General features: G+C 42.8%; 1 protein-coding gene across 4 annotated transcripts in view; it reads left to right on the top strand.

Moving 5' to 3' along the window:
• Positions 1–22036, top strand: part of grm5b (glutamate receptor, metabotropic 5b) — a 61441-nt gene that overhangs the window by 25643 nt on the left and 13762 nt on the right. For all 4 annotated transcript variants that reach the window (XM_027012180.3, XM_081699815.1, XM_081699816.1 and 1 more), the window contains 3 exons: positions 18377–18612; positions 21111–21357; positions 21798–21966. In XM_027012180.3, coding sequence (XP_026867981.2) covers positions 18377–18612; positions 21111–21357; positions 21798–21966 — 652 coding nt within the window. The remainder of the gene's footprint in view (positions 1–18376; positions 18613–21110; positions 21358–21797; positions 21967–22036) is intronic.

Consider the following 22036-nt stretch of genomic DNA (forward strand, 5'->3'; position numbering starts at 1 on the left):
AACGGATGAGTTTGTAATTCCATCATCAGTTCCCAATGTCCTTGACAACATGCTTAGCCAATCAAAACATGACAGCCGGCCTCCACTGGAGCAACTTGCTATGACTGAAAGGAATATCATCTGAAATTTAGAAGGAAGTGTAATTGTGCTGAAATTGTAGACATCCAGGAGGAACACAGCAGGGACAAATCAGTCCATATGAAATAAACAAGGACAGGTGATACACACTTTCTAACAGGGCCGTTTTCCCCAGTGACATTAACGGGCTGTGGTTTTTCACTATAAAACTGACACACAAAATACGCAGTGGACAAACCATTGTTTGGAGTGCTTGGGATGTATAAATTAGTGGAGCTCTTTTCTTAGTCTGTGGAGTTGTACAAAATACTCCCAGAATGCTTCTGTGATAAATATCTGCTGTTGCCTAAAGAAAGAGCTCCACTTAAGATCTCTGCTTAACTGCCATGCCAATCTTGCCCAGGTTGCCATGGAGACACGGACTACCGTGATCTTTCAGAGACGTTAAAGTGTTCAGTTGTCTTTTCTTCTCTGCCACTATTGCTCTTCTGTTTTCTGTTGAGAAGGACAGGAGGATCAGACAGAATAATAGAGAGATGGCACCAGAGACAGGAGGTGTGAACGATGATCGGTAGGCGCGGACTAAAAGAAGAAAAAGAGAGAAGAGGATTAAAGTCACATAAATGGAAAGGAGAAATTGAAAGAAGGCCATAAACCTGTAATGAAATCTGAGCAGCACAGAAGAGAGAGTGTATGTGGAGTGGGGAGTTGTTTGGAAATTGCTCATTTATGTGATTTTAATTGTTATTGCTATGAAGCACTTTGACATTTAGGTTGAGTTGATTTCTAATGAAATGAGCACAGCTTCATGGAGCTTAATCTGCAGAGAACCAGTGTTATTTGCTCCCACTCAGAATTAAAGCAGATGAGTGCTTCAAAACACCGAAGAACAGTCTGTGTGTAAGTGTGTGTATGTGTGTGTTAGCGTTTGTATGTGCCACAAATGTAAGACATTCATTTAAGACATTCTTATGCTATAACACAAATATACATAGACACACACTGTCACACACTTCACCCAGTGCTTCTAGAGGTACACTCAACATTTCTGTGACCAGGTTTGAGTTTAGAATTTGCAGGAATTTGCTTTTGGGGTTGTAATCTTTCGGACTGTAAGATGTGGGGTCCTGGTTGGCGTAGGGTTTGATGAGTATATCACAGTGTGTCACTCAAAGAGAGAAACAAACCTTGAAAAAGGATGCTGTGTGTATGATCCTTTGTGTTGTGATTCATTCTTTGTCCTTCAGTCAATAAACTAACATCTCTCTCTCTCTCTCTCTTGCTCTCTCTCTCTCTCTTTCTCTCTCTCTCACACACACACATGATTTTAAGGGACCTGAGGGTCTCACTGTTTCTTTACTATTCACAGGAAGTTCCAATATTGCTGCAGGGCTGTTTCTGCCTCCTTTCATTTTGCTCTTTGGTGTTTCTATGTGTGTGTGTGTGTGTGTGTGTGTGTGTACAAGAGAGCATTACTCTATTGACTGGAAACCTAGAATGGATCAAAGCATTTTTTCCAGGGTCCGTTATATATATATCTGCTTTGTTGGAGGGACTCACACCCACTGTGGTAAATAATGCAAGTTCCAAACTCCTACCCAGTAGATCCCAACCCCAGCATATACTACAGAATTGAAATTAACAAAGCACTCAATGGAGGAGCCTTGCTGATTTCAGTAGCAAGCAGTCATGTACCATCTTTCATTAATGTTGTATGGGTCTAGTGTTGATTACTTAACTGTAGCACTATGGGAGGATCACCAGTGACTACTACATCACTGTGGGAGGATCCTTAGTAACTATATCATTGTGGGAGGTTCCTCAGTGACTGCTACATCACTATGGGAGGATCCTTAGTAACTGTATCATTGTGGGAGGTTCCTCAGTGACTGCTACATCACTATGGGAGGATCATTAGTAACTATCATTGTGGGAGGTACCTTAGTGACTGCTACATCACTATGGGAGGATCCTTAGTAACTGTATCATTGTGGGAGATTCCTCAGTGACTGCTACATCACTATGGGAGGATCATTAGTAAATGTATCATTGTGGGAGGTTCCTCAGTGACTGCCACATCACTATGGGAGGATCCTTTTTGATTACATTACTGTGGGAGGATCCTCAGTGACTGCTACATGACCGTGGGTGTATAGCGACAAAGTGTGTTGCATCATCAGAGGGAAAACGATTAAAAAGTGAGTGAATAGAACCTCGAGGACACTGTGTCTTGAAAAAGCTTTAACATAAAATGTGAACACCAGCATATGCAGCAACACCCTTCTTCCCAAAGAAAAGAACTAAATCTGACTCCCTCAGTCCGGAAAAGTGACCCAATAGAGTGGCCAGCCATAATTTATTTTGTACTATTACCTAGGATGACCATACATCCCCTTTTTCCCAGACAAGTCCTCTTTTCCCCAGACCCGTCCTCTTTTTCCCAGACAAGTCCTCTTTTCCCCAGACCCGTCCTCTTTTTCCCAGACAAGTCCTCTTTTTCCGAGATGTGTCCTCTTTATCCCAGACTCGTCCTTTTTTTCCCAGACGTGTCCTCTTATTCCCAGACACACCTTCTTTTTCCCAGATATATTCTTTTTCCCAGAGGTGTCCTCTTTTTACCAGACATGTTCTCTTTTTCCTAGATCGGTCCTCTTTTTCCCCAGACTCGTCCTCTTTTTCCCAGACAAGTCCTCTTTTTCCTAGATGCGTCCTCTTTATCCCAGACTCGTCCTTTTTTTTCCCAGACGTGTCCTCTTATTCCCAGACACACCTTCTTTTTCCCAGATATATTCTTTTTCCCAGAGGTGTCCTCTTTTTACCAGACATGTTCTCTTTTTCCTAGATCAGTCCTCTTTTTCCCCAGACACGTCCTCTTTTTCCCAGACATGTTCTCTTTTTTCCAGATGAATCCTCTTTTCCCCAGACATTCTCTTTTTCCCAGAGGTGTCCTCTTTTTGGGACCTAAATGTGTCCCAATAAAAATGTTTAGGGCTGGGACTTCTAAAATGCATAAAATGTCTGGAATTTGGCTCCCTTTACATGTTGACATTTGCTTTGTACTGTCACCATACACTTTGTAGTTGTTTTTGCATCGCTTTCCTTATAAGTCCTGCCTTCTTGCAGCCTACAGTTGGTCCATCAGGTACACGGCTTACACGCAACCATTGGTCAGTCTGCTTCTCAGCATGTGTGTGTAGCTGTTTCATAGAAGCGTATGGCCAGAGAGGATCATTGTGGGAGGCTTCTTAGTGTCTGCTCCACTACCGTGGGAGCAACCCTGTTAATTACATCACTGTGGGAGGAGCTTTAGTAATTACATCGCTGTGGGAGGATCCTTTTAACTACATCACTGTGATGGGATCCTCAGTGACCACTACATCACAATGGGAGGATTCTTATTAAGTACATCACCACGGGAGGATTGTTATTAATTACATCTCAGTGGGAGGATTCTCAGTCCTTCTATAACTTGCAACAAACCGCCTGTTGGACAGCACAGCCTCTCAAAGATTCTGTGAGAGTCTCTTGAGCCTCTCAAGAACAATGTATGTCTTTTCCCCTCTCCTCTCCTCCCCTCTCCTCTCCTCTCCTATTCTATCCTATCCTATCCTCCTCCTGAGGAAATTATCACTCCAGTAACCAATGCATCAACCTGCCACTTGTATGGAAACATAGACCTGGTTCCCTCTCTTTGCTGAACCAATACTCTTCCATGGTCTGTTCCCATGGCAACTTAAGTGTACCCCCCCACCACAGGCTGAGAGTGGTAAGGCAGAATAAAGCGATGTGGGAAAATCGGGACATCTAACCTTGCTACCCAGCTTCCACACCAGCACATAGGGGAGCAGACACACCTCTGTTCTGCTGCACACTGCCTTTATAGTGCAATACACACGCTGATATAATGTTAGCTCAAACCACAGTACTGCTGTACCACAAACCCCAATACTGCTGTACCTCAAACCAGCACAAACCACAATATTCCTGTGCCACAATGCACAGTACTGCTGTACCACAAACCACAGTATTGCTGTACCACAAACCACCACAAACCACAGTGCAGCTGTACCACAAACCACAGTACTGCTGCACCACAAGCTACTAATGTACTGCTAATGTGGATATGGCAGGAAAATGGACTGTGAAGACTCAAAAAAGCATGGCTGTGGGGCAAACTGATGGAAATCAGTTTTACTAACATGATGTAGATGTGTGGGTGTGTTTTAGAGACCTTTGTGTGTGCTCTGTGTGTCTGTGTGTGTGGGACCATTCAGGCCTATTTAAAATCACTTCACCATGAAAATGACTGTTGTCAGCTTGAGGAGCAAGAGGAGACAACAGCGTCACTAGTGTAATTACCATCTGCCCTCTTTGAGAGGAGAGGTGTGTGAGTGTGTGTGTGCGTGTGTTAGATCAGGCTTTAATGAGAGAGATCAGTATAGGGACAGTAAACTGCTGTAAGTGTATGTTGTCAACGGCTGTAGAGCTATTAACAGAACTGGCACAAAGTCTGAGAACATTGCTCACCCACACACACACATAACAGATATATACACACACAGAGTATATACAGATCCGGTCTCAGCATGGGTCATTATTGAGGTGTCCAGAGTGAGTAAGACTTTTGACTGTGAAAAGCTTTCATTATGCTCCCAGAAGATATCTGACCTGTGTCAGTCATATTGCCTCTTGTGTATGTGTGTGTATGTCCACATGCAAGTGTGTATATTTGTTCAATGTGAGAATTGTGTCACAGTAGTGACAGTTGCTGCATTTTTGTAGGTATGGATGTTGTGACCAAGTGAAAACTGTTACCACAGTGGCATTCAGGATTTGTGGTGAAGTAAATAAAGACTTTATCTGGGTGATGAAAGGCTTGCTTTCTGAGAAGCCACTGCTGTAACCTAACATTGTATATTGCCATCTTTCTCTGTCTCTCTCTGTCTCTCTCTCTCTTTTGCTTTCGCCACATCTCTTTCTGCTCTGTCTGGTATGAGGGAGTGTGTTAATCAAGACACATAAAACTAACCAGGGTTCATTTAAAAATGACATTTAAGATGTTCAGTTCAATTCGATGGAAAAATATTGCACTATGGGACTGAGTGAATCTCTCTTTCTATCCAAGTGGGTTTTATCCTAAACATTTTTGATGGAAACAGGAAAGAACAAATCAAATTTCACACATAGACAAACACAAAAGAAAATACGAATGCATGAGGTGGAAAAAAGAAGAATGATAAAGTGCTACAGAAACACATTTATTTGGAGAGAGAGAGAGAGAGAGAGAGAGAGAGAGAGAGAGAAAGAAAGAAAAAGTTGGGGAAGAGAAATGGTGATGCAATCCCCTGACAAAGATTTATCCATGCTGGGCCAACCCTTGCCCCACCCCATGGCACTCAATGGCGCTGCCCCGCCCCCCTGCACGCACATTGACACTGATTATCCTCGAATAGCTTTAGATGTCTGCCAACTGACAGTGATTGGCTTCTGATTGACAGCAATCACTGCAGACTCATCCCCAGCAGGGAGCCTGGTCCACTGCTCGGAGAGTGGCAGCTCGGAGCAGAGCTGCCATAGACGTGTCACCCGGCTGGGTGCGACCCCTAGCCTACCCAGGCTGTATCTGGACTGTGCTCGCTCCTGCCGGGCCTCCACTGCTAATCTAAACCCAGCCTCGCGGACACAGAAGGATAGAAAATATAACGCATGCTCACAGTGAGGGTTAAAGGAACAATGTAAGTCTCATGGTAGATAATGGTATTAGTTTGAAAAGCAAATATGTCCTGCCTAAAAAAAAGAAAATAATTTCACAATGTCTGAGAAATATTCCCAAATTAAGTTTATTTCAGACTGGACTTGTGTGAGATACAGAACCTCTCCAGCATGGAGCCTAGGTGTGTGTCGCAGGGCTCAATAACAGCAGGTTGTCAGGAGCAGAAGGTAAACAGTTTGGATATTTGTGTGTGTGTGTGGGTGTGAGTTTGAACATTGCTGCTGTGTTTATGTCAGGACTGCTGTTCATCTGATCATCTGCTGTTCATGTGTGTGTGAGAGAGGAGACCATGCTGTGGTCATTGGTCTGATTGCATGCGTTAATTGTGCACTATTTTGAGTTACTGCATCTATCTGCAGAAAAAGTAGCAAAATTCTCTTGCTTCTCTCCAACTCTCCCCCTCCAGTTCCGTTCTGCCCCAGCGTTGTTCGCATACCACAGCTCCATGCTGATTACATTCTGCATCAAATACTGGCAGGGTCAAAAGAAATAAAATCTTCTGGAGAGGAGAGAGAGAGAGAGAGAGAGAGAGAGAGAGAGAGAGAGAGAGACAAAGAGAAAGAGAGAGTATTTCTCGGTGTGTATACTTATGCTGTCTACTTTGCCTTTGAGCTACAATCTAGATTTAGATCTACAATTTAGGCTTAACTAAATATTTTCCATATTTATAAGGAGTTAAACAATCAGTCAGTTCATTTTGTCTAATAACTGAGAATCAGTGAACATATTCAGAATCAGTTAAGTTTGGGGGTTGGATGGATGAAACCTGTCAGAGAAGGCTGTAGTGGCTGGTGGAGCCTAACCAGGGATTCAGAGCGCACCACAAACTCTGGAAAAATCCAGTCAGATCCAGCTCCGTCGTGGCTTGGAGGAAAACTGAATTGTGAGAGGAAAGTGATTTATTTTCGAATCATGATTGTACTCTTACAGAACTGGAAGACTGGTTCTGAATACCACAGCACTACATGCCTGTGGAGATCAGCTCCTCATCCTTGATTAGCACTGTCCATTTGAGAGGCTTTAGTGTATTTGGACTGAGGAGAGAAGGCAGGGGCAACAGAGTGCCCTGTCAATCAGGATGGAGTTTCATCTGTGTTATGGGACCCTCGGTGAAGTTGGAGTCCACAGTCTCCTGCATCTCACCTACATAGCAACGGCATGCTGCTCTTTAGTGTGACGTGTGTTTCAGCAGCTCTGTAGGGTGTGGGTTTAAACCCTTGTGTTTGAACATTGTTGCTGTGTTTCTATCAGGGCTGCTGTTCATCTGTGTGCGCATGTATCTGTGTGTGTGTGTGTGTGTGTGTGTGTGTGTGTGTGTGCGTGTGTGATGTTATTTTAACATTCTGCCTCAAAAGCCCATCTGTTTACAAACTGCATACTGCATTTGCAGAAAGAGAGGGCTATATAGAGAGATATTGAAAGACAGAATAGAGAGCAGGCAGGAGAGAGGGAGGACAGCACACCGGCTGGGGAGAGACAGAAAGAAAGAGATATGAAGGCAGGAAACAGATAGACAGAGTAATAGAAAACAGAGTGAAGGCATGAGATGGGTCTGAGCTTCTGGGGGCGTCTCAGGTGTATGAAGGCTTAGTAATAGTTTCACAGTACATGGTGGTGTGTGTGTGTGTGGGGGCGTAAAGGTTTGTGGGCATGTTTCATATTGGAGGCCACAGCTGGGTGTGAGAGAGTAGAGTGATTTGATTTCCAAATGATCGCAGGTCCATTTCCTCCCCCACCTGGGCAGTGGTCCTGCCTGACATACTTGATTAAGACAAACACAAGCAAACCAGACCAGAGCGGACAAGCAGAATGTAGAATGTGAACTTGGGCCAGTGCAGGAGGAATGGGGTTGTGTTGGGGGTGAACTCATTGGGGGTGGTCCACCAACGACTGTTTAGCCTCAGTTCAGTTGACCTCGCAGGGTTGAGTATACTTTTGCAGGGTTAAATATACCTCGCAGGTTGAGTGTAAGGCCATGTTAGTGAGTTGGCCTCGGTTCAGAAACCTGGCTGGTCTTGGTTCAGTCTCTATTCAATTTTGGTGCGACTGAAACATCTGGTATATGAGATGGGAAGAGCTGTCTGCATTAGTGTTTCATGGAACATTTCACACCATATTTTACCAGCGAACTGAGACTCTCTGAGGACAAAGGGTATAAGGCTATAGAGGACACTGTTCATGAGGCTTTACATACTCAGTAGTAGTAATGTGTAATGAATTGTCAGGTCACAGGTAGGTGTGGATCCAAATGCAAGAGTTTATTTTCAGTACAGGCAGGAAGGAGTTGTGAGGTGAAATAGAAGGTTAGTCGTAAACAGGAAGGGATGTGGCGAAGAGGAGAGTCAAGGGCACAGTCCAACGTCCAAACCAGAAGGCAGAATCTGAGGTTGTCCAAGGGGCGAAGAGTGAGGTGTTGTCTAGGGGGAAAGCAGAGGTCAAAATCCGGGACAAGCAACAGGAACAAGGAACGCTCAGTATGCATAAGAATACAACACTTCGCGAGGATGTTATGGGAAAAGGGAGGTTCTAAAAGAAACTGAAACGAGAGACAGGTGTAAGCAGTCAGTATTCAGGCGAGGGTGATCTATCACTGGGCTGGGGAAAGGCTAGAGGGCAGGACTGGTGCCATTACATAGTGGAACTACTGATGATGATGTGGATCTCTGAGTAAAGCAAGCACCAGAATAACTGGGCTTATACTTGTAACTTTTGTGTGGCTAAATATATTTATGTCATGAGAATATTGCAAAAGTCAACAAATGCTGGAAAACGGAAGTGTTTTTGACTGTATGGAGAAGGTGGAGCTGTATGGGTGTTTAGTTGATTTATTGCAAAGATAGACAGTGTGTTTGGATGATAGTCAGGAAACTACACTTTTTGCAGAAGCAAGGAATGATACACTAATGCTTCCAGAATATGTGCTGGAATGTGAACATGGTCTCTCCATCAGAAACACACACTGATAACCTTTTGAAGATTGAACATAATAGCAGCTCTCTACAAAGAGAAGTGTGTCTGTGTGAGTGTTAATGTGTGTGTGTGTGTGTGTGTGTGTGTGTGTGAGAGAGAAATGCAATGTACCAGGTCCTGCTCCTATGTAAACATCCATGCAATGGTGTGTACATGCAGGTGTTTGTATGTGTTCATGAGAGTGTGTTTTAGTGAGTGAGAGAGAGCGAGAGAAATGACTCTGTTCTAAGGGTTTAATGGTGAGACAGATTGCAGTTCGTCAGCATTGCTGTAATTGTTGCCGTGGTGACACCATGACCATGGGAGTGTGATGGATGAGGCCGTGTTCCTATTTTAAACAGCTGGTCAAGACTCCAGCGCTTACATTAATACGTCCTGTCGTTACTTATTTTTGGATGTGCACATGCGTGTGTATGTATGCATGTCTGCATATGAGAAAGAGTGTGAGAGTGAGTGTGTGTGAGCGCGCATGTATGTATGCATGTCTGCATATGAGAAAGAGTGTGAGAGTGAGTGTGTGTGAGCGCGCATGTATGTATGCATGTCTGCATATGAGAAAGAGTGTGAGAGTGAGTGTGTGTGAGCGCGCATGTATGTATGCATGTCTGCATATGAGAAAGAGTGTGAGAGTGAGTGTGTGTGACTTCGTTTTGGTCTCTGTGGTGGATCGAATGACCTAACAAGGCTTAAAAACACAACTTTCTGAAGCTGTGGAAATGAAACAAACTTGGACCTGAAAGAATTAAAAAAGCTGAGAGAGAGAGAGTGAGTGAGAGAGAGAGAGAGAGAGAGAAAGAGTGAGAGAACACATGTTGACGAAAAGAGGGAAAAGGTGCAAAACAGTGAAAAATGAAAAGAATTGATTGAGGGACAGGAAAATCAAGATGACTTGAGGTTGGAGGGAGGGCATTGATCCAGTGATTCATCTCTGTTTGTGAATAGAGTTTCTCCCTGTCACTGTCAGACGATCATTTATGTTTACACACTTCTCTCTCTGTCTCTTTCCCTCTTTCTCGCTTAGAAAGTCAAACTCTGTGTACTGAGAGTTGCTGTCAGACTACTCAAACAGGGACAGATCTATCGCCATGACGATCAGTCTCCACTCATCTTGTCTCCACGGAAACAGACACTTTTAGATGGAGATGATGAGAGAAAGTGTTGTTTGGCCACCTTCAAAAACAGACAGAGAAGGAGAGAGGGTAGGACAGGCAGGGAGAGAAGGAGAGAGGGTAGGACAGGCAGGGAGAGAAGGAGAGAGAGAAAATGTCTATGATGGTGAAAGGTTAATTACGAAAAAGCAGGCAGAATTTAGAGGTCACATTGCCATTGTTTAGCTTGTGTTGGCACTCATACCGTGTGTGTGTGTGTATGAGAGAGAGAGAGAGAGAGAGAGAGAGAGAGAGAGAGAGAGAGAGACAGAGTGAGGGTGTATCACTCTTTGCTAAAGGTGATTAAAGGATTCTTCTAGAGAGCATGACAGAGAGGTGATTTATAGTCTTTTCTTAGCAGGGAAGGTGCAGGGGGTGGATGGATGAAAGGGGGGGGGGGGGAGATATATTTGGGACAGTGAGCGTTGATTATTTGGTGGTATTCTTGAGAGGTCTGCTGATATAGCCTGTTATTAGCCTTATTGTAGCAGCTTTGGAATTATTTTCCTGAGTACCAGTCCAGATGAATAAAATATGGCCAGCATGGATGTGAAGCACAGCTGCACTCTGTGGCTGCTGGGGTTGCAGTCAGCATGAGCATGATATTCCAACTCCAGTTAACTGCGTCTCCCGCCTTAGTACTGGTTGATGTCATCCACGATCCCTGATGTGAGCTCCAAACACCACAACACCCTTAAGTAACAGCCCAGATTCTGAACTGCAGGTTTGAGTCATTACCGTCGGACAAATGTCTTTCGGCTAGAGGGTTGCTAAATTGGAACTGGGGAGGAAAAGACCTGCAATTACAGACATGAGCAAAACAGCAGGACAATGGCCTCAGGGGAGCTCATGAGGAATCTCTTCCAGACCATCATTTCCCCAAGCCACTTCTTAGCCAGATCTGATCTCTTGCTAAAGTGTGCTAGCTGGTTTGTGGTTCCATGATCAGGTACCTCTCCGCATGTAGCCTTCTCCTGCCCAACTCTCATATGGAGACGCAAGCTGGGTTCTTCAGAGGTTATCATTTCCCGCAAACTTCCTGTCTCATTACAGTCATTTCACTGTTGGGAAAGCCTGCCATGACTTTTGAGCCTTATTAGAATTAATTTGGTGGTGAAATCATGATTCTGGCCATCATCTAGTGTGAGTGCTGGGCTATAGGTGGGATTTTACATACAAGTCTCTGCAGAGGCAGAGACAATTAAACCTGACCAGACAGGGTTGGTGCTGGGAACACGCTGAGCTAATATTAGGATAGATATACTAAACGCATGCTTGCTCATACCCATACACTATTCAGGAGTGGTCCTTCTGTTGGGTAATTATATTAGATTTTTGGGAAAAAGGATAACAGATACTGCTTAACAGTATGAGGGCCAAGTTTTAAACAATTATTGACTCTGAAGTGCCTCAGAGATATTTTTCTTGGTTTGTTCCCCCTTTAATGCAAAAATACACACACACACACACACACACACACACACACACACACATACACACACAGAGAGAGAGAGGGAGAGAGAGAGCTCTGCTAATCCTCAAATGTAGACTGCTGATTCTCTACATAGTTGTTGGAAGAATGCTACAAACTCTTATGTGTGTAAGCTATGACATCTGTGCCCATGCCCCCATGCCAGCTAGCCTCGAAACCAGCTGTGACCTATGCCAAGCTGCTTCCAGCATGTGTGTGTGTGTGTGTGTGTGTTTATGCGTTTGTGTGTGTTATCTCTTGTATACAGGTCTCGTTGCTGGGCCTCATTTGCATGTTGGTCTGTTTTGCTATTCGTTGATTGGTCACCTTTGTTGAAATCTCTCACCTTGAAATGTGTCAAACCTCTTAAAAGGTGTGCAATCTCCCTCACGCTCTCTCACACACAGTTTCTCCATGTCTCCATTTCTCCTCCATTCTTCTTGACATCTTCATGCTGCTTGTTCTGTCTCTCCCTCACACTTTCTCTCTCATTGTTGGTAGTTTGTTTTTGGTTTTGGTAGCCCCTGATATTCCTTCATCAACACTGTAGTCAGGGTCTTGGATACAACTCCAGCCATTCACAGGGTTCCTTGTCAGAGGTGGTCTACTGAACACATAGAGTGAAAGATGATGCCATCTGTACCGTGTGTGTGTGTGTGTGTGTGTGTGCATGAGTGTCTGTGTGACTGTCAGTATTTCCCCAGTGCAAGATTCCTTGTTTTACTGTGGCTGCATGCTATTACATCTAGTAATGCACTTCTTTATTTTAGTGAAGAATGGCAGGAAGTGTGCAAGGGTGCATGTTCTTGGAACAAAGCCGGTGTTATAATACTGAATGTGACCCAGATTGCAGCTTTGGCTTCAGACTTGGGCCAAAAACAGATGCACAAACACACACAAATAATGACGACTAACTAATAATGAGGTTGTAGTGCATTCTTGTATATTAAGACTCCACAGAGAGCAATAGAGAGGGTATGAAAGGAAGAGATTATTCAGGAAGGAAATTGATCAGTTAACCTGCATAACAAAGGCACCAAAAGGCACCATCAGTCATGCGCCTCTCCAAAGCAACCACTGCAAATCAATCGTACTAAATCATATCAATCAATTAGACTATTACCATTCCTCACTTACTTATATAATTCAGTTAATCAATTACTTAACCCATTTCCACCCCTCACTCATACCATTCAGTTAATCAATTTGTCAGTCATTTAGTTCTTGCATACAGTGGTGTGTCCATTTAAATCGTGACAGAAAATATGCTACAGGAAGTGTATGATTATGATTATGGCTCCACATAAAATATGTCAAGTTATTCCATCAAGTTTCTATTTTCTTGTCAGACTACTATACAAAAGCAAATTGGCGATGAGGTTTTCTTTTCCGATTTCTTTAGTGCAGTGCTTTTAGGTGGAGATGGCACTTGCTAATGCGCCCTCTGTGTTATAGTGAGCCAGATTGGCATTTTTTTCAGTGTAGCTGGAAAAATAAAACTTCCTACTTGTTATTGGTATAATCGGGACCAACAGACTGTCTGATAGAAAGCAAGCGATCCTGTTTCCTGTCTCGTTACAAAGGGATGTGCTAAACTTTAACACAGTGAGTGCATATGAAATAGCTGTGACAGTGTTAACTGCATACTTCAGGTGCAAACTAATCTGGTAGAGCAATGGCATGTTTTTTGCAAAAAAGTCTCCCCTGCAAGACAACATCACAATGTGTGTCTGCTCTGCACAAAGCTTTCGGGAATTGCTCTGGCAAGATTTGTACAGCCCATGAATAAATCTGAGACAGTTATTGGAATCTGACATTTACATTAGACAGAGCAGTGACCATCACGACACAAAATGGACCTACTGGCCGAAGCAGGATCGTCAGTGTCAACTCCACCACACTGCTTCTACAAATATCACTTCAGCAATGTCCCCTCTGATGCAACCCACAATAAAATGAGTGTCTCGATGTCTGGACGCCCAAATGCTTTGTTGGTTGTTCGCAAAAGCCTTGCATGGCTTCCAAAGTACAGCAGTGTTCTTCAGGGTGGACAAAGGGATCCCACTTATGGGACCTTGAGACACACTTCTGAGGCTACTGCAGGTGAGGACAGAAGATAACATCATTCTGGCTCTGTATGTCCCTTCTGCCTCCTCCCCACTCCTTCCTGTGCCAGGGTTAGAGTGGGCTGCTACACCTCCTTCACCTATTGGCTGCGTTAAGAATCATCCAGCACATTAAAACCGACGACAGCCTAGCCTCAGTGTGCCTAAGGCTGCTTTTCTCTCCTCCCAGGGCCGTATTTAATGAGCTGAATCATCTTTTAGCTGTTGGTGGACAGTGTGTATTGATGCACATATTTGAGTGTCCCCAATAGTGGACACAGAGGAAGAGAGAGGAAGCAATATGTGTGTATTAGCCTAGGCATAAGTTTTTTGCTACTGCTTTTATTGCTCACGGGTGCTGTTGTGTTTTCCACAGTCTGGCTAACACCTACTATAAGGTCCCTTACATCAAGACAGCTGTGACCTAATGGCCTTTACCATCCATGAGGAGCTATTTTCACTTTGAAATGTGCAATATGGTTTACCACCAGTCCATGCTTCCTTTGAGAGAATGATGTCTATTGCTGGCCTGCTGTAGGTGGAGTATTATCTTGACAGTGTCACAGACCTGACATGGCTGCTTATTACTAAGCCTTAGTAGCTGTGCTGCATCGTCTGGAAGCTGTTGGACAACAGAACCACGACAAGCGGCGATTTCTGTCAAGTCTAGCCTGCCTTTTTTAGGGGATATTATCTCTTCGGATGGCCTTCTCCCTGACAAGCCCACTTACAAGCCATGACTGATGTCCTTGCACACACTGCAGTGCTACTCTGTGTACCTTTCCTTGGATTACCATCATGATGCTCAGCATTTTTACCAACTCATTGTTGAGTGCATGGATACAAACTTCACATAGGGAAACTGTGGTTTCTAGTGGAATGGTGAAGAACAGGGTATCTTTAACCTGGTGAAAAGCTGCTTGCAAATAGCCTTTCAATTATGATGTTTATCGTCCTGGCTCCCAGAATCCCCCAGTCGATTGGTGGTCTCATCTTTGCCTGTCTACAGCGCGTCAACTGACGATAAAGGACCAGAGGTCATTGCTCTGTGTTGAATGTGGTGAGATGACCAAGCTTTTAGTTCAAATGCACCTAGCTGGCCTGCTCTGTCAAAACATGGATTCTGACTGTCCAATTATTTTTTGGTATTCTAGCAGAGGCAACTGCTTTAAGACTACACAAGCAGTCCAGCCTCCTCTAAAATGTCACAAAAACGTTTGTCAATTAAATATTTAATATTGTATTTACATTACTTAAGTGTCTTATTCCAAATCAGTGGTTTAAGATAAAAATTACTCATTCAGTTCATTTTTTGCAGGTTGTCTGATTTCATTTTGTTCCTTGAATGATCGTGGACGCACGACCTATTTAAACCCATTGGGGTTCAGCAGCACTTCAGAAGATAGAAAGTTAGATGTTTATTGGACAATATGCTTTTAACATTTTTGGAAATGCCTGGACACTTCCATGGGAGTCAATAGACTATGATTATTTGCATGTTTTTTGTTTAAAAGTGGTTGACTGGAAGTGCTTTCACTAAGAGAATGCACTGTTGGCCATGTCTCTTAAAAATGAGTTCATGTACATGGCAATGTCAGAGTAGAACTCGGCAGAGTCAGAATAGAATGTGCAACTGATGATGCTCTATACATACAGGTGGCATGATGAAACACTGGATTAAGGGCCTGTCTGATCTGCCTAATTAATGTCAATACACTGTTTGGTCATCAGAGGCCACGATGAGTGCAGTCAGTCTGCTAAAAAACAAGACTTACACTAAAATCCTAGCTAGTATGATAATGTCTTAGCCACTCACATCCAGTCATCCTCTGTGTTTTCTGGCATGTCCCATTCAATTCAAGAATGATTTTACTTCTGCCATTACAGCCAATGTCCTTGATGAAATCAAAGACAAAGTTCAGACTGCTCCCTTTTTTGCATGGCAAGTAGATGAGACAACTGACATTTCATTTCATGCACTGTCTAGTTGTGATAGATGTAGATACTGCAGGCCAAATTCAGGATTGGTTTGTTGGACTTTCTGATGTTTCAGGAGGGCGAGTTGCCCAGTCTGTCTTTAATATTTTAAATTAACATATGCAGGCCTACAATTACAAAGGAAAACTTTTGGCTCAAATGTATGATGGGGCTGCTGTCATGGCTTCCTGTCTAAATGGGCTTCAGGCAAAAGGGAAAGAAATTGTCCCAAATGCAATATTTGTGCACTGCCATGCACACAGATTAAACGTGGTGTTATCCCAGGTTGGCGAAATGCTTACCTGAACCCAAGGTGTTTCTTGCAAAACTCTCTGGATTTGCCACATTTTCTTTGGTAATCCACTAAGAGGATAACTTTCATGAGTCTTTACCTTATGGCTAGTAAGTATTGTGGCCAGCAACTATGATGGGCTCCTGCAGACATTTGAAAGGATTTTAGAGGATGAGACTACAGTAGAGGAGGGCAAATTCAATGCTGCCACAGGTTTCATCAGGACATTGGAGGAGTTTGAGTTTGCTTATGTTGATAAGGATAGGGATAAGGATGTTATCTATTGCAAACACAGAATTGAAAGTCTTCTTGCTTTTGCAAGTGAGAAGAGGTACGAGGAGAATTTCAAAGCTGTGTATGCAAAAGCAGCAAATCTCACACCAGATCCACAAAATGAACCTAGGCAAAAAACACCAGTATAACTGATTAAGTTGAATCAGGTGCATTTGCATATGTAATTACCAAATCACACTGGTCTCTGGCCCTCTTGGATCAGGGTTTGACACAGTGCTACAATAACTAATATTAGTTAAACACACTTTATTCAACTCATCAATCAATTGCCAGGTTTAGTAGGTGTGTCTGAGCAAAGCAAACTCTAAACTTTGCAGGACCTCAGCCCTCCAGGAGCAGACTTGGACATGCCTGGTTTAAACTATAGTCACCTAATGGTTGAGAGCATGTAAGAGTAAGTAAAAATAAGAGTAAGAGCCATTATTGGCATAATTGCATACAACAAAATTTTCCCAAAGCTTCCCAAAAGCAACAATATATATTTACAAATGTACATTAATGGTAGTATGAGCAGTGAGAAAGTACATTCACAGTATAAATTACACTCAATTTGTGGTTATGCATTTGCAAAAAGGCAGAATACGTAGCAGAAATACAATAATGTGTCCCATTGAGGATACAAAGATTTCCCTAGTTCCAGTAAAGCAAGGCATCCCTCAAGAGTCTATGCTGAATATATTACTCTTTATTATCTGTCTACTACCCCACGGTCAAAAGATCCATAAACATAGCCTTTATTTTCATTTACACTTTATTTTCAGTTATACATTGCGACAGCCATGTTAACATTCATTCTAAGCCATCCACCCCTCTGCCTCCATTGATCCTAAAAGTCTGTCTCTAAGATATTAATGACTATTTTACTGCTAAGCTAATATTAACAAAACGGAACTCTCAAACCATGCTTCAAATAACTGATAAATTTGTATACTTTTATCTACCAACTGCTCAGAGTTCAGCAATGTGTCACTTACACTGGACCCATCCCTATCTAATGTAACACTTATTACGTCTGTTACCAAAGCCTCTCTATTGCCTGTGCTTAAACACTGAACCTTGTACTTGTTACATCTCACTTGGATTGTCACAATGGTCTCCTCCTCAGTATCTCCAACAATATAAACTCTGCTGCCAGGATCCTCACTTTTATTACATTTTGGCAGCACACCACCTCCATTCTGCAACAGATACCCGTTAAATATAAAACCATCTTTAGGATTCTCCTACTGAACTAATTTCGTCTCTCCGAAATGTAGTCCCATCTTACATGGCCAACCTGCTGCAACCTTACACAGCTGCACACTGTCTCCCATCTGCTCATGTTGATCTCTTCATTACCCCTTGCAACAAACAATGGACTAAGGGACCATGCTGGCAACCACATTTTCTCTGCTACTGATTCTGAACGGTGGAAATCCCTCTCCAGACCAGCCACTGTTCTGACCCTGTTACTACATTTACTAATAGACATAAGCCCCATATCGCTTCACACTGGCTTTCCTCAACCTTGGCAGTTGTTTAGCAGAAGGTTGTCACTCACCAATGTCCTTGCCTTTGTTGTTTTCTGACTTATATCTGATTATATCTCTGACGGTGCACTACATTTTAGTAGACCATATTAATATTATTTTGTTATTGTTAGTATGCTTAGTACATAAAAGTGTGATTTTATTATTCTTCACATTGTGAGGGAAATGATGAAATTCACTTAGTTCCTGTGGTACAAAAATACCAATTAAACAGTGATACACACTGTTTTACAGGATGTTGTTGTGGCTATACATTAAATAGTGTTGCATTATTTTCTTAGGTTTCCTTTCCTTACTGACTACATAATAGTAGCATTCCTGAATAGCAGAGTTGATGTGGGATTCAGTCTGCACTGTCTCATGCACAGGTGTACATTAGCCAGTAGAAAGTTAGAAGGGCAGTATACATATATAGTATAAAATAATGTTCCATACATTACTGTAGATAGTTCCAGACACAATCACATTGTAGCAACTCAGTGTATAGCCTTAGGGAAGTGTGTATGGGTCACCTTGAAATTTGGGCATGATGCGCTCTCTCTCTCTCTCTCTCTCTCTCTCTCTCTTTCTCTCTCTTTCTCTCTCTCTCTCACACACACACACACACACACACACACACACACACACACACACACACACACACACACACAGACACCAGAGTTTTATTTCTTTTATTTCTTATCTGTGTTCACTGCTCTCAGTACTTATCTCCACACTCTCTACTCTCCTCCATTGGCAGTGATGGGTGGGCAGACCGTTATGATGTGACAGATGGATATGTGCGAGAGGCAGCAGGCGGCATCACAATCAAGCTTCAGTCAGCGGATGTGAAGTGGTTTGATGATTACTACCTAAAGCTGCGACCTGACACCAACCTGAGGAACCCCTGGTTCCCTGAATTCTGGCAACATCGTTTCCACTGCAAACTGAAGGGTCACCCACAGGAGAACCCAAAATTCAACCGAACCTGCAGCAGTGAGTACACACATACACACACACACACACACACACACACACACACACACACACGCACACACACACACACACACACACACACACATACACTGCAGACTGAAGGGTCACTCTCAGGAGAACCCTAAATACACTTGCACCTTCAGCAGTTAGTACACACAGAGACACACACACACACACACACACGCACTGCAGAATGAAGGGTCAGTCTCAGGAGAACCCTAAGTACAATTGCACCTTCAGCAGTTTACACACACACACACACACACACACGCACACACACACACACACACACACACTGACAAAGACACAGATATACACACATACATATACATACTGCATGTACGCATGCGTACTCACAGATATACACGTGCACATTGGATGCACATAGATATGCACACACACTGGAGATTAGATTGTGATAGGAGAGAGAGAGAGAGAGAGAGAGAGGGAGATTGGTGGATTGGGCAGAGAGGTGGATCATTTCTTCTCTTTCTGCAAATCTATGATACGTCCTCAATGCACACATTTATTTATCTATTTATTCATGAATATATTTGCACGTTGATGTCGCAGAGGGCTATTCAAATGCTAATCATATACTGGGCCATTTCACTAACGCAAACATGCTTAAACTAAACCCATATCAAAAATCACACTCTAAGCCCAAACATATCACAATAATTACACACTCGGACAAGGTTCAAGCCCATTACAATGACCACCAACCTGGCTCAAGCCCATCTCATTAACCCACAACCAGCCCAAAGCCAAATCCATTTCATTCCTCTCAGGCAGCCCAAATTGTTTTCAGTCGCCCACAAATGGGACCCACCAGGATATAACAGAACTTAATATCTACATGTATATAGATATACCTGGCCCAAAACTTTCTATTTAGTAACCCAGATCCTGTCTGGACCACCTGCATCATGTTTCTCCGTTGCCGTTTCTATCACGCTCTCTCTCACAATGCAGAGCAGACTCACGCAGGGCACATGATTACTCTCTTATTTTCATTTTGTCCCATCTCTCCCTCTGTCCTCGTTGGTCCTTGTCCCGCTTCCCAACGTCCTCATTTGTCCCTCTTCCAACGATATATTTTTCTTTTTTTTTGCTCCACCTCTTTCCATCTCAGATTCTCTTCCCTTCTTTTCTCCATTCATACACAAACCTCAAGCATCTTGTGTGCTGCTTCAAAGCAGAGTCGCTTCAAATAGCTCAATTTCAATAAGAAAAGAACAGTGGTATAAAACGACACGGAATCTCTGGCCGTGACCGGTGAATTGCTAAATTTCTTTTATAAAGAATCTCAGAAACAGAGAAGAGAAAGGAGAGAGAATGTGTGTGCCTGCGAGAGAGAAAGAGAGAGAGATGGAGAGTAATGGAGAGAGAGAGAGAGAGAGAGAGGCTACTTATGTGAGTTCAAACATCAATTTTTTTTGTGGTAGAGTGGATTGTGAGAGCCATAGTCCTTTAGATGTAATGGAAGTTTAGATGGGGAGGGAGTGTGTCAAGGCTTTGAGGTAATTAGAATTAAACTCATTCAGGTCAGATGTACATACCTTCATGCCCACACACATACACACACACAGACACACAGACACACACACATACATATATACGCAGCCATTAAAATCTGGGCTGCAGTAGATTGTAGCCTGTTGTTCTGTTTTTTACATATCTCCATGGGGACGGGTATAAGAATTATTTCTATTTGCGCATCTAATATTTGTTTATGGATGGAAACCCAACTGCTGCTTTAGTCGCAGCTCCCAATGGACTTTGTTCACGTCACATTAATATACAGCTTACAAAGACATGCACCTAGTATCAAAGCAAAAGAATTAACACTAAATAAACATTTTACACTGTTTAGAGGGATTAAATGCTTTAAAGGTTGTATACAGACTTCACTATTAAAAGTCTTTTGAAGTTGAACACTTCAAATGTGAGAATGTGGTCTATGGTATAAATGCAAGAACACTGGCTAATGTCATGAAAATGTATATCATATTTATAACAGCAATTAAAATGTAAGTTAAGAGTTAAGGGTTCATTTAAATAAGTAAGTGTATTCCAGTGAACTGCAAATCCTTTAATTTGATCTGTTTACTTTATTGTTTTTTCAGCATTCCTCCTGAATTGCACAGTTTTGCATCAGTAAAATTTAAAAGCCACGTTTGTCAGATTTGGGTTGGAGCTAAACTCTGTAGGTAGATCTCCAGGAACAGGATTGGAGCTAAACTCTGCAGGACAGAAGATCTCCAGAAGCAGGGTTGGAGCTAAACCTTGCAGAGCAGAAGGTCTCCAGGAGCAGGGTTTCAGAGATGCATTTGCTGCATGGGTAGCAATTAATAATAAAACAATAATGCTATTTTCTGTATGTGCTATGGGTGAAATTCCAGTATGAGTGTGCTTGTGAGTTTGTGTATATTGATCTTAGCCATTACACTGTAATTTGTTTTCTTCTTCTCTCTCTCCTCTTCACTGTGCTGCAGAACGGGATTCACTGCGTCAGCAATATGCTCAGGACACTAAGATGGGCTTCGTGATCAACGCCATCTACAGCATGGCGTATGGACTGCACAAAATGCAGAAAGTGCTCTGTCTCGGCACCCCGGGACTATGTGATGCCATGAAGCCCATAGATGGAGCAAAGCTCCTTGAATACCTCATGAAGACCAACTTCACAGGGGTCTCTGGGGAGAACATTCAGTTTGATGAGAACGGAGACTCTCCGGGGAGGTACCGCACATGATCTGTCTGCCAATGAATCAGTGAATCAATTATTAAACCATTCAAACAATTAAGCCATAAATGAAACAATACTTCACACACATCTTTCAGTCATTTATTCATCCATTCAGCCATCCATCAATTCCTATGTCCTTACTTTAACCCACAGAGTTAATGAGCTAAATATTTTAGTAAGCCAACATGAGCTGGAACAGGAACATAGATTACTGCTGCAGTTTTTTTTTTACCATGTTGATAAAGCCACGGTGGAGTTGTTATATCATTATGGGATTATGGATTATTAGATAGTGAAATCTTGTTTACTTTTTGGTGTTCTTTGCATGTGTTCTTGTGCTTGCATATGTGATTGTGGGTTTAGGTGTGTTAACATGAACAAGAACAAGATGTGAAAGGATGACTGCGTGTGTGTTTGTGTACTTTTGTTTAAGTTATGTAATAATGAACTTTAAGAAGATGGGAAAGGACTACTATGACTACACTAATGTAGGGAGCTGGGATAATAGCGGCTTGCAGATCGACGACGACGAGATCTGGCCGAGTAAAGATGCCATCATCAAATCTGTCTGCAGTGAACCTTGTGCCAAAGGCCAGATTAAGGTCAGTCTCCTGCTGTCTCAGGTTTTAGATGTCAGCATGTCTGTAGTGGAGAACACATTCCTCCCTGTTA

Source organism: Electrophorus electricus, chromosome 17 (genome assembly GCF_041902795.1).
Source record: "Electrophorus electricus isolate QZ-2024a chromosome 17, ASM4190279v1, whole genome shotgun sequence".
Lineage (NCBI taxonomy): Eukaryota > Metazoa > Chordata > Actinopteri > Gymnotiformes > Gymnotidae > Electrophorus > Electrophorus electricus.